The sequence below is a fragment of the Patella vulgata genome, chromosome 4 (assembly GCF_932274485.2).
Source record: "Patella vulgata chromosome 4, xgPatVulg1.2, whole genome shotgun sequence".
In the NCBI taxonomy this organism is placed as follows: domain Eukaryota; kingdom Metazoa; phylum Mollusca; class Gastropoda; family Patellidae; genus Patella; species Patella vulgata.
In genome coordinates, this window is record NC_065882.2 from 75,406,923 (window position 1) to 75,420,683 (window position 13,761).

The 13,761-nt window shown below is 33.9% G+C and overlaps 1 protein-coding gene across 1 annotated transcript in view; it reads right to left on the reverse strand.

Moving 5' to 3' along the window:
* Positions 1–13,761, reverse strand: part of LOC126819281 (myosin-11) — a 44,818-nt gene that overhangs the window by 16,451 nt on the left and 14,606 nt on the right. The window contains exons 9-21 of the mRNA XM_056100668.1: positions 13,473–13,640; positions 13,030–13,155; positions 12,109–12,276; positions 11,413–11,484; positions 10,182–10,247; positions 9,142–9,303; positions 8,694–8,773; positions 6,564–6,660; positions 2,782–2,867; positions 2,479–2,542; positions 1,865–1,999; positions 1,025–1,095; positions 327–451 (exon numbers count right to left, since the gene is read on the reverse strand). Of these exons, the coding sequence (XP_055956643.1) occupies positions 327–451; positions 1,025–1,095; positions 1,865–1,999; positions 2,479–2,542; positions 2,782–2,867; positions 6,564–6,660; positions 8,694–8,773; positions 9,142–9,303; positions 10,182–10,247; positions 11,413–11,484; positions 12,109–12,276; positions 13,030–13,155; positions 13,473–13,640 (1,420 nt within the window). The remainder of the gene's footprint in view (positions 1–326; positions 452–1,024; positions 1,096–1,864; positions 2,000–2,478; positions 2,543–2,781; positions 2,868–6,563; positions 6,661–8,693; positions 8,774–9,141; positions 9,304–10,181; positions 10,248–11,412; positions 11,485–12,108; positions 12,277–13,029; positions 13,156–13,472; positions 13,641–13,761) is intronic.

A 13,761-nucleotide genomic window follows, 5' to 3' on the forward strand; every position in this document is an offset into this window, starting at 1 on the left:
ATTCATATGGTTTCAATGAGTAAGCATGACTTGCATAGTTATGATCTACACATTCGTACAGGAAAATCTTTATACAATTTAAAAGACAAGGGGGGGATAATCGGCTGAATGTTCTGTATAATTCTTGAGAAGTCCAAGATCATTTTTATGAAACACAATCATTGGTTTTCCTCTCCTACATTTATGGAAATAACGCCGTGAATACCACAAAAATAAAAAGACATTGGCATAAATGATTTTATATAAGAGTCAAAAATTGTTGTTTTTATGTGACTTTTGAAATAACACTATAAGTAACAAAAAGTATAAAAGACAAATTTTCCTACCATTTTGACTATTTTTAGCTTGGTTTAATTCTCTGTGTAATCTTTGATTATCTTCTTCTAATTTATTAAAGTCTTGTAGAAGCTGATCAAACTCATCTTGTAAACTACAATGTTGTCGTCTGGTTCTGAAAAATTAAATAAATAAGTGTACAAGTCCATTTGCATGGCTCAATTTTGCTTATTCGTCATTTTGACTTCTTCATATGTTTACAATTGGTTATGATAGAACTTTATGATGGACTTTTTATAAAATTAATTTATGCTCACCACATAATTTGTCAATTTTTTTACCACTGTATGACTTTTTTTTACAGTTCTAGGAACAGCACTGGGAGGACTGATGTAGACAGTGCCAGAAAAGGAAGGGAAATCTTTATTAATGGTCAGAACCAGATTTGATGATCAGAGGACTGTGCTTTATTATATGGACAGTAAGAGGAATACCAATCAGAGGACAGATGGTTTATTACATGGACAATGCCAGAAACAGATGGTTTATTACATGGACAGTGCCAGGAACAGATGGTTTATTACATGGACAGTACCAGGTATAACAATGGGAGGACAGATGTTTTTTTTTACATGGACACAGGACAGTGCCAGGAATAGCACACGAAGGACAGATCCTTCATACTTTTAGCTGATTTTAAACAAGTTGTATTTTCATGCTCTAAAATATTACAAATAAATCAATGTACCTTTCTAGTTCATCCTTCATAGCTGGTTCACCATATCCATCTTCAATAACTTGTTTTAATCTGTTATTTTCCTAATAAAAGTAAAATATGAGTTAAACAACAGTTAATAATGCACAAATGATAAAATATCTGTCATTATAATTAACAATCTGAAGATCTTAGCTGGTTTAAAAAACATAATTTTCGATTTTTTTGAGATTTGACTATGTTGTGCCGTGAGAGGTATCCATTTGAGTCCATTAACCACCAAGATATAGATGTTTTCAGTTTCATTCATTCCTAAATATTACAGGTTCACTGGATGCTCTAGCAGTGCTTGGATTTAAGATAATGGAGTGAATCTAGTGTTTTTTTTAATCTGATATGTGACCCATTACATTGAAATGGGTAGTGAGTCACATATGCCTTTATTGTGCTAGCACTCATAATAAAAATGTAAAGATAACTGTTAGTGAAATTGTTAGTATTAAATTTTGGTTGCTACGGAAATTTTATCTTTCAATAACTCATTTTCCACTTTGATTTTCTAAAGGTCTCTTGAAATTCTCTCTCCAATTAACCTGAACGTATTTGGCAATATCTCTCCAACTGACCTGGATGTATTTGGCGATATCTCGGCTATTGAACATGATATGGAGTCGGGAATGGTACCCAAAATGAAGCTTGGGCCCCAAGGAATGTTATTATGTGCATTTCTCAATATGCCCAAATTGTTACTTACTACCCATTTCGATGTGATGGGTCACTATTATAAAATCTGATTTTGTTATGATCATATATTATGAGTTTTATCTGTGGCTAATAAAAAGTAATACACCCTTGATGCCTTATAATTATTACCTTATTAACAGCATCTAGTTTTTTATTTAGGGTAGAATTTGTCTCTGATAATTTACCATTAGCTGATGTCAATAATTCTACTTTATCTTCTAATAAATCATAACCTGGTTGTTTATAGATTAATTCACTATTAACCTACAAAAACAATCATTAGAAATCTGAATTCAAATATCGATTTTTCCTTTTAGATTATTTCTTAAATCATTGATTTCCACCCCTCGCATCATCTTCAACTATCTGTTTCAATTGATGGACCTTAATGTGCTTTTCGGTTAATGATCTATTCTCAAATGATGGCCCAGATTTTGCTTTAAGGTTAATGATCTATTTCAAATGATGACCCTGATTGTGCCTTTCAGTTAATGATCTATTTCAAATGATTGCCCTGATTGCAGATTTCAGTTAATGATCTATTTCCAATGATGGCCCTGATTGCACCTTTCAGTTAATGATCTATTTCAAATAATAGCCCTGATTGCACCTTTCAGTTAATGGTCTATTTTAAATGATAGCTCTGATTGTGCCTTTCAGTTAATGATCTATTTTAAATGACACCCCTGATTGGACCTCTACATTAATGATCTATTTCAAATGATATATCAAAATTTACTTACCAATAAATCTTCTTTCTGTTTGATAATATTATCTCTGACTTTTTCCAGGTCTAATATTCGTTCCCTAAAAAGTGAAATTTTTAATTTGCAACAGATATAAAAAAAAATTGCAAAAGACTTCTGAGCAATTTAGTGTCTCGGCTCGGCTCATTTCCAATATGATGCGTCTTGGGTCCTAATGATCTCAGGACATGTCTATTGCACAATAACACCCCTCTAAATGCAAAACAGGAAGTGTTTATCTCCTAAATATGCAATAAACATAAAGGGACATTCAAAATGGAAGAATAATGATTCATCTACCTGAGTGATTCATTTTCGTTTCTTAGTTGATCAACTTTCCCAGCTAAATGATCAGCATCATGCATCTTGACAAAACTACCCTTGGACTGCAAAAATACAAAATTAAATCATAATAAACAATTCATCAATGAAATATCTAATGGTTTCATTCATAGCTTATAACCTTGTTTCATCAGAGTTTTTTTCTATTAATCTGTCAGAAAATGGTGTTTCGAAAATTATGCTAGTTTTACAGCTAGTAAATTGAACAGAGTGTCCTGAAACATTTCGGTCAATTTTTAACACAAGCAGTCAGGGGAGAGAGAGAGAGAGAGAGAGAGAGAGAGAGAGAATAGCATATGATTCAATTTTATTCCAATAATTTGCTTGCGCATAGGAGTGAGAGGAAACTGGAGGACCCAGAGAAAATCCACAAGAGAGAGAAATTCTGGGACTAACTTATGGTTCAATTTTATTTCAATAATTTGCTTGCACGTAGGGGTCTTTAGGAATGGGGAGACACAAGCTTGGACAGGTGACCCTACTCCTTGTCAAGTACTACTGGGGGGAGGGGGGGGGGACTTGGAATGATTGCAGTAATGCAGCCGACCACTGCTATCTATTCTTCTTTGTTGTTTTAACTGACTCTGTATACAACTGTTAACATGTCCATAATCTTGGTTTTTTTTATAACTACATTGTATTGTCACTTTGTAAAGTGCTGGTGAACATGTTATATGAAAGGGTGCACTATAAATATGCCAAATAATGCAAAAATAGGTTGACAAGTGACACAACATATGTTGAGCAGCCCACAAAGGTTGTCATATTTTTATTCTTTTATATAATGGGAGCATTTACAAGGTATCAACTAATAATTAAAATTTTATAGGCTTCTGGTTCTGTCAACATTAAAACATTCAGATAATAACTTTTGTTGTTCAAGTTATTGGAAATCATTGAACATCAATTGATAACTTTATCCTCTAGAGCATCCACAAGCTATTGGATGACAGAGAGGCAGGGACATGATAATGTGGGCCTTCATCAAACATAGAGAGAATTGGGGTTTAGTGTCAACTTGACACAAACTAGGTCATTTTGGGACTAACATATGGTTCAATAATTTGCTTGCACGTAGAGGTCTTTAACAGTAGAAGGAAACTGGAGGACTGGGAGAAAACCAACGAGGTTGGACAAGCGACTCTACTCCTTGTCGCGTACAAACGGGGAATCGAAACCACGCCACTTGACTCAATTACAGACCTTCTGATTCAATGCGCACGCATTAACCATTCACCCCCACAACCCAGTTTTCAACTAGAAAGTATCTCTGCATTTTTCAGCACGGTTTCTCTTGTCAGTGGTTCAGAATGGAGATCCTGACAAGAAACAGTACCTAGTTTTCTGGATGGGATGAAAAATATGGATTTGTGTACATGTTGGGTTGTTTACCCTGAATTAGTGGGATGATTTCTTTTTCAGAAAAATGTGAAAACTAGTAGTAAAGTATTTCTACAAATAGAAAATAAAAATTAGTTTAACTTTAAATTTTTTGCACGTAAATTGATTGATAGTTCTCTGTCAGTCTGTCAAGATTTGAAACCTAAGTCCTGTTCTCAAGTGTGTTGCTTCAAATGACCTACATTTTATCAATAAAGTTAATCTGTTAGTAATTCAGTCAAGCTGATCAATACAAACAATTCTTATAGAAAGATATAGAATGACATCTCTAGAACAATCAATACTAGGATTTGGTTTATTGTTGTCTACAGGTCTGAACAAGTTTAAAACAATAACTAAAATACTATTAAATAACTTCAAAAGCAATAAAATTTGTTTGTATTAAAAAAAAAACATTTAATCATAAAAAAATTTGAAAACCCTGTTTAATAAATTAACATAAATGTGTTTAAAATGAAATTAAATGAAATGGGTTTCTGCTCCGACTGGGCTAATGGAGAAGGAAAATGGGTTGGAAAGTACATATTAAAATAAAATTAATGTATATAAACTAATTTACATTCAATTTTTAAAATTTCAATTATAATTTCTAATAAATTATATTTGGTGAAATACGTAAGTAGTCCAAATTGAATGGCAGTTTAGTTAATCTAGACCTTTGTTATTTGTGGATTTTTAATTACTTCAACAATGATTCCAAATGACACTCTTCTTGACCATAGAGAACCCCATATCAGGAACTGATTTTAAAATGTTCATTAAATATTGGATATAATGGACAGTAATGTAACAACATCAATATTAATAGAAGGACCAATAATGAATTATAATTCATGCTTTTAATTTCTAAAATTATGGATAATATTGAATTAGAGCTATACATAAAATAAAGATGCATTATGTAAGAGCTAAATCTGCTTATTGCAGATTAAAATGTTATATACATTATTATCTACACCCATGTAAAGCCCATAAACAACTCTCTAGAACATCAAAAAGCCGGGATAATGAATGGATTAGAACAATTGATCAATATAATCGGTTAACGTTTCTCAATAACAGGTCTAACAATCCAGATTTTGTTTTATATCATGACTACTGTAGTGTACTTGACAATCAGCTATTTCTAAACTTCAAACACTCATAACTTGGTTCAGTAATTTTATTAAAATTTTCAACAGATTCATTTTTCATTATCTACTTTTGAACTATTAAAGCAAGAACAAGTTTTCTTTTATTGAACACTTTTAATGATAGTTATTCACACCATGCTTTCTGTATTTCAAAATTTATTATTGCACCTATGTTTTTTTTTTGCTTTAAAATCAAGACATTTGTGAAAGTTTTAATCAAAACACTTGATCTCCATTCTTTGGTTCAATAAATATTGATAAATGTGAACTTTAAGGGGTCTTTTATTCATAATTGATAAGCTACCATTGCATTCAAATAAAAATATTGTTTTGAAGAGTCAATGACATGTTGAATTAACACTTTAATATTTCTGTTGGTTGAATGAAGAAATTGATTATACAATCAAGGTACACCTATATATTATTTATAAATAGGCTTGCCATGTATTAAGATCAAATTACCTATATTGTTTGATTGAAAAAAATTGTGTCATGTAAATACTATACTATATAATATACAATAGACTGTGAACTCCGGTGACCTGATATTCGATACTCTTCAATCAGTACAATATTTGACATATCTGATTGGTTTGTACATAACATTTATTAAGAACAGTTGTAAACATATTTGTAAAATATACTACGCGATCACATACTCTCTTGCACTACTGTAATATTATCTTATACTATTTGTAAACTATATATATTTTTGATTATTAAAGACTTTTAAGGCAAAGTAAGAACACACAAAATATGTAGACTGGAATTATTTTTTTTTAAAATATAAGTGAGAGATTCCCCCCCCCCCACCAATTAAGGAGAGAGAGAGAGAAATGGGGTTTAACGTCTACTCGACACAAACTAGGTCATTTCGGGACTAACATATGGTTTAATTTTATTTCAATACTTCGCTTGCGCGTAATCAATTAAGGAACTTAAGATACGTTATGTATCTGATGAAGGCCAACTGAGACCAAAACTTTATACGATTAAACACCACTAATCGACACTGCTTCTGTGTCCCTCATTTATATGTTCTATTTTTTTTCTGATTCCCCCCCCCACCACCCCAGCATCTATAGTTCCTCAAGAAGCAGACTTTACATAGATGTCTTCCAAATGTAGAACCATACAGTTTTTAGCAGTTATTCTCCAGTTAACGACTTACATTATCTTTGAAATCAAGTCTAACAATATACTTACACTTTTTGTGAGGACATCTTTCTGGGTTTCCAGTAATTGCATCATTTGTTCATTTTCTGCCTTCTCTTGTAACAGACGACGATTCTCAGCCTTCAATCTGGTAAAAATATAAATTATTTCAATAACATTAAGAACCATATGATTAGATATCATCCAAAAATACCATGTAGGTCTACAACCATGTACGTTGGTTATTAAAGATTATAGAATTAGCATTTAACTCCTAGAAAGATGAGAGGTTTTCGTAATCTAGGATGGACATTCATTCAAACATGGCCACCAATTTATTAATCAAAATCCAAAGTTGAACATACATAGACTTGAGAATTTTTTTTATATACTATTCAAAAAAAGTAGGGGATATTTGATTTTGGGGGCATAATACTAAAATATGCAAATGACTACGAAAAAAGTCACTATAGAACCTAACAGAAGAAACATTTCCAGTTACATATGACGCCCAAACGCACCAATAGCTACCGCATGGAATGCAGGTGATGCTTGGGATCATCATGGGGGTCCAACCCAAGATTTGCACGACTCTGACTTTGAATGTTACAGTCATTGTGGCATTGAATTCCAGGGTGGACACATCAGTTTAATTGATTTAGTGACCAGAAAACAAATTTTGATATGCGTCGGCTTACCCAAAATGAAAGGTTACGTGCCCTTGGCATGCTACAGATCGGCACAACACAGGCGGTTGTGGCGCGGACGATGAATGTTTCTCAGTCTGTCATAAGCAGGCTATGGTCCAGATACCGTGATACACAATCTGTACGGGACAGACCACGCTCAGGTCGACCAAGGGCGACAACTCAAGCCCAGGATCGATTTATCCGTACCTCGGCCTTGAGAAATCGTGTCATCACAGCAAATCAGATCAGCGCTCGTATTCAAACAGACACTGGTGTGAGAGTGAGTGGCCAGACGATTCGGAATCGACTGCATAGGGGTCACCTTCGCGCCCGACGTCCTCGCGTGATCCCTTGTTTGAGAGATCATCACATTCAGGCAAGACGTCGTTGGTGTAGGGATTGTCAACACTGGGATAATCGACGCTGGAGCAATGTGATGTTTTCAGATGAGTCAAGGTTCACTGTTGATTTTTTGGACAGACGTAGGAGGGTGTGGCGTCGTCGAAACGAGCGCTTCCAAGACGTTAACGTCATCAGATATGATCGATTTGGGGGTGGTTCTGTTATTGTGTGGGGAGGCATCACTGTTGCTGGAAGAACGGCTTTACATGTTGTTGCAGGGCGTGTTACAGGCCAGTACTACCGGGACAACATCTTGGCAGTCCATGTTGTGCCGTTCGCACGACGTCATGGCCGCCGTTTCATCTTCCAGGATGACAACGCAAGATGTCACAGGGCCAGGATCGTTACAGGTTACCTCCAACAACAGAACATCACCACATTACCTTGGCCAGCACTGAGTCCCGACCTCTGCCCCATCGAGCATGTCTGGGACATGCTTGGACAGAGGTTACGTCAACGTCAACAACGTCCTGCCAATGTCCAAGAACTTGCTGCTGCATTGCAACAGGAATGGGACAATCTGGACCAAAATGACCTTAGACGTCTCATTAGGAGTATGCCACGTCGGATCAATGCCTGTTTGGCAAACAGAGGAGGATTTACCCGTTACTGACTTGGTTGTGATGCTGTGGTAACTTTGCTGTTTGACCCCGGGTATCATTTTACCCTTATAATGGTCAGTCTGTGCCTTACTTAGTCTAACGATCATTTGGAATAAATCGATGAATGTGAACTTCATTTCATTTTGTCATTTGTTTCTTCGTCAGTTTCATTAGGTGACTTTAATAACACTTAAAAATCAAATATCCCCTACTTTTTTTGAATAGTATATTTTGTCATATTCATCAAGAGATTATATAATATTTTGTTATATCTATAAAGAGGTTATATAATATTTTGTATACCTATCTAGAGATTATATAATATTTTGTATACCTATCAAGAGATTATATAATATTTTGTTACATCTATCAAGAGATTATATAATATTTTGTATACCTATCAAGAGATTATATAATATTTTGTTACATCTATCAAGAGATTATATAATATTTTGGTATACCTGTCAAGAGATTATATAATATTTTACCTATCAAGATCTTCCTCTCTTTCTGTAAGTTCTTCACATCTTGTATTACTTGTTCTTAATTCTTCTCTTAATCTTCCAATCTATTTACAAAATAATACCAACAACAATATTCTATTAATAAACAAGGTACTAACTATTGTCAGGATATCTGTTTTAAGGTCTGTCATTGAATCAACTGGAGTGGTTTTGATTCCCTGTTTGTACATGACAAGGAGAAGGTTCACCTATCCAAACTCGTGGGTTTTCTCTGGGTCCTGCGTTATCCTTCCACTGCTAAAAACCCCTACGTACAAACAAATTATTGAAATAAAATTGAACCATAAGTTAGTCCCGAAATGACATGGTTTGTGTCGAGTGGACGTTAAACCCTATTTCTCTCTCTTTCTCTTTGAAAAGTGAAGGATTATATTCAAATTTGAGAATTTAAATAATAAATTCTTCTCATTACCATATTCTCTAGTTCATGAATTTTATCAGCAGCTTTCTGTAAATCATCTTCTTTACGACTTAAAGAGGTAGTTAAACGATCACATGCATTCTTCCACGTTTCCATATCACCTTGTTGTAATTGTGTGGCATCTTTAACATCTTCATTAGCTTTACGTAATTTCTGATCAATAAAATATGAAAAAAAGTTGGTGACATTTTTTTTTTAAATTTACAATTTGTAACATAAATCTACATACACAAGACAATTCTACAGTCTAATTTATAGTGCAAATCTACTTGGTGGAAAATCTATTTTATAATTAGCCATGGAAATCTACATCCTAATAAATGTATTTGGTGTAAATCTACATTCTATTGAAGTATCTGGTGTAAATCTACATATTACTACATGTCTCTGATGTAAATCTACATATTAATACATGTCTCTGGTGTAAATCTACATCATAATATATCTGGTGTAAATCTACATACTAATACATGTCTCTGGTGTAAATCTACATTCTAACACATGTCCCTGGTGTAAATCTACATTCAATTGAAAGTAGCTGATGTAAGTCTACATCCTACTACATGTATCTGGTGTAAATCTACACCCCAATATATCTAGTGTAAATCTACATTCTAATAGGTTTATCTGGTGTAAATCTACCTCCCAATTTATGTTTTTAATCTACATAATAATTAATTCAAATAGACAATGCAGGTTAACTTACACACACAACAAAACATTGAACATAAAATAAGTAATTTAACCATATGTAAACATAAGACCATATATGTATGTCAATACCATACATGATGTGACCAATAAGACCATATATGTATGTCAATACCATACATGATATGACCAATAAGACCATATATGTATGTCAATACCATACATGATATGACCAATAAGACCATATATGTATGTCAATACCATACATGATGTGACCAATAAGACCATATACGTATGTCAATAACATACATGATGTGACACATCAAGTGTAACTGTGATGGGTACTGTAATAGGACCACAAAAAGGCAACATAATCTTACCGCTTCTAGTTCATGGTTTTTATCTTCTAAATGTGATTTATCTACTTTAAGCTGTTTATAATCACTCTAAAAAGTTAAACGTGTTAGAAGTGTAAAAGAAACAAATTGTGAAAGTAAGAAAAGTTACAAATGTACTAAAAACGTGTAATAACAGCACACATTGTATTCTAAAAGCTTAAAGATACTTTTCTCACTTAGTGAAGTATATGAGGATTATATAAAACCCCAATTAGAGATAAAAAGGGTTCAAGTTTTCAAAAAGGGTCCACAGGGATAAAGGGGTTTGTGTAAAAAAAAAAAAATAATAACTCCCGGTAGAATTCAGTATGAAAATGTTGGTAATTGGATGGCGATCATCTTGCTATCAGAATGGCTATGTACCGGTTGACGGCTCATCAAAGATTTATGTGAAAAGTGGCAAGTCCCTAATATAGGACATTGGACCGAACAGAGTAAACGCAGATGTAGGATGCCCTCATAGATAGATTCAGTCAGTGAAAGAAGATTAGGAACCACTTCTCTTAGTGACAGCTAATAGAACTACAGCCATGCAAGTCAGCCATCTTATATATGTAGGACTGAATGGGCACAAGATGGAGACACCTTTTTACAATCATTAATGATATCTTCTATGACTATTACAAAATATCTATTCTAATATCTACACTATTAACTAAATATTTACTAAAGTGCATGTAAAGATTAATTAAAAATATAAGGATGCATGGCAACTTGATCGGCAATTTGATTTAAAATGTTTCTTCATAATATCTTTTAAAAAATGTTGAAAATCACAGCAATCTATGTGCAAATGAACGTTTCGTAATTTCTATGTGCATTTATCTTCTAAACGTGATCAAGTAGTCATAATATTATTACAACATATCCATCCTTGGCAGTTAGCTCCCTTTATTGATGTCATTATATGCCTAACATCAGATACCAGCATCACTTGCTGCGATCCAATCAAAATCCTGGGTTGGTTGTCAGACAGAAATGAAAATAAAATGAAATGGTGTTTAACATCCTACTGTTCTGCGCCATCTGAGCTAACAAAGATGGGCATAAGTTGTGCAGTGTGCAATGAGGGTAATTTGCCTGGATAACAGCGCTATGGCCTACTCTTAAATCGACTTCCATTTGTAAGACAGACATTTTGATGACATTCAAGGAAGATATAATGTTATAGCACTATGAGCACTTGAATCATGTTATAAAGATAAACTACTACCTTTAATCTGAGATAATTATCTTCTAATATATCTAATTCTCTTCTGTCTTCTCTACTTTTTCCTTCTAAATTCTGTCAGACACAACAACAAAAAATCATTCATTTCATCATAACATTACAATAATTCAGATCTATAGACAGACGTCATCAATGGCAACAAATTGTTTGAAAAATGTGTGTATAAATATATATGTGTACGATCAAAGGTCAAATTTACATCAATCAAACGTCAAGTTCACCTCCATTTAATGTCTAGTTTGCATTAATCAAATGTCAAGTTTACATCAACCAAATGTCTAGTTTACATCAATCAAATGTCTAGTACATCAGTCAAATGTCCAATGTCTTGTTTAAATCTATCAAATGTCCAGTTTATATCGATCAAATGTCCAGTTTATATTGATCAGATGTCCAATGTCTAGTTTACATCAATCAAATGTCAAGTTAACATCAATCAAATGTCAAGTTTACATCAATCAAATGTCAAGTTTACATCAATCAAATGTCTAGTTTACATCGATCAGATGTCCAATGTCTAGTTTACAATATTCAAATTGACTTCAACATCCTACTTTTGATGCACCAACAAGGCTAAAGTTTTATGTCATGCAGTGTCCTATTATGGAAATGATACCAAGGCATTTCCGACTACACATGAACAAAACAGATAGATTTGGATGTTATCATATTAATTACCTGTGATAATCTGTCTAATTCTGTGTCTTGCCTGTGTTTTTCTTGTTCTGTTAAATCTAATTGTTGTTGTAACATATTTCTCGTATTCTCCAACATGTTAATCTGTTCTACAGCTCGTTCATAATATGACTTGACAGACGATAGTTCCGTAGATAATTCTTCACACACCTTTAATCAATAAATAAACAAGACATCAATAACTATTTGATCATTTAACCCTTTAGCGATTAGTCAGCTCAAAACCACCTGAAACTACTTCTCTATCTGGCCTCTCAAAACCAGCTGAAACTACTGCCCCTAACCTCTCAAAACTGCCTGGAACTACTGCCCCCTCTAGCCTCTCAAAACCACCTAAAATTACTGCCCCTCTAGCCTCTCAAAACCATCTGAAACTATTGATCCCTCTGGCCTCTTAAAACCACCTGAAACTAAGTCATGTGAGAGAGAGAGAGAAATGGGGTTTAACGTCCACTCGACACAAAATAGGTCATTTCGGGACTAACATATGGTTTAATTTTATTTACATAATTCGCTTGCGCGTAGGGGTCTTTAGCAGTGGGAGGAAACCGGAGGACCCGGAGAAAACCCACGAGGTTGGACAGGCGACCCTACTCCTTGCCAGGTACAACCGGGGATTCGAAACCACGCCAGTCTACTCAATGACAGACTTTATGATACAGCGCGCGCACGCTAACCATTCAGCCATCCAACCCCCCCTAAGTCATGTGAATAGCCGTGAACTATTTAAGGACCATAATATGCTAGTATACTAATTCTGTGACTCAGGTGGTTTGAGGTAGTCTAGGAATTGGTTTCGAGCGATTCCAAAAACTGAGCTTCAACACATCATTTTTTCAGAGAAATAAACCTTCTGAGGATATTTAAGACTTTATTATAATTTTAATAAAATAAATTTTTGACCTTTTTTACAGCACTTAGCTCCTCTTCCATATTGCGTAATTCTTCATATTTCTGAGTTCCTGCAGATTTTGTTCTGGATAATTGTGTCTGCTGGTCTGTGACTTGTTCTTCAAGAAGTTGTTTATGCTTTCAATGAAAAGAATAAAATAAAATATTTTCTTCATTAACAATAGTGCGTTGTATGTGTCACAAGTCCCTGTATGTAACAGGTCCCTATGTTCAAAACTGCCTAAGACCTCAAACCATAAAAACCCTTGTTAAATAATGTTCTTCCAGCACTTCTATGACTTACTTTTATTTTGAATTCAACGTATACTCAGGACTTTGGTTTTGATCCCATCCGAATGACTAAACTCTTTTATAGGGCTTTCACTTAAAAATGTTGCCAATCTTTTTTTTAACTTGAATCAAAAAGACATTGTTTTCAAAAGATATACATTTACCTGTAATAATTCCTCTTTGTCTAACTTCAATTGTTGAAGTTGATGATTTGTTTCTAGTTTTTCCTGGAATAATCTGTCTTTATCTACAGTTGTAGAATGTAATTTGGTTCTTAGTTCTGATATTACTGACTGATAATTCTCTACTTGTTTAGAAGATCTACTTTTATCCTGAAAAATGAAAGATATGTTGGATGTAATAACTTCCTATTACTCTGCTGAAACTGCAAGCATGGGAAACTACACCCTGTGAGTACATTTTGCAAAAGCAGCACTTTTTCAACAATTTCTT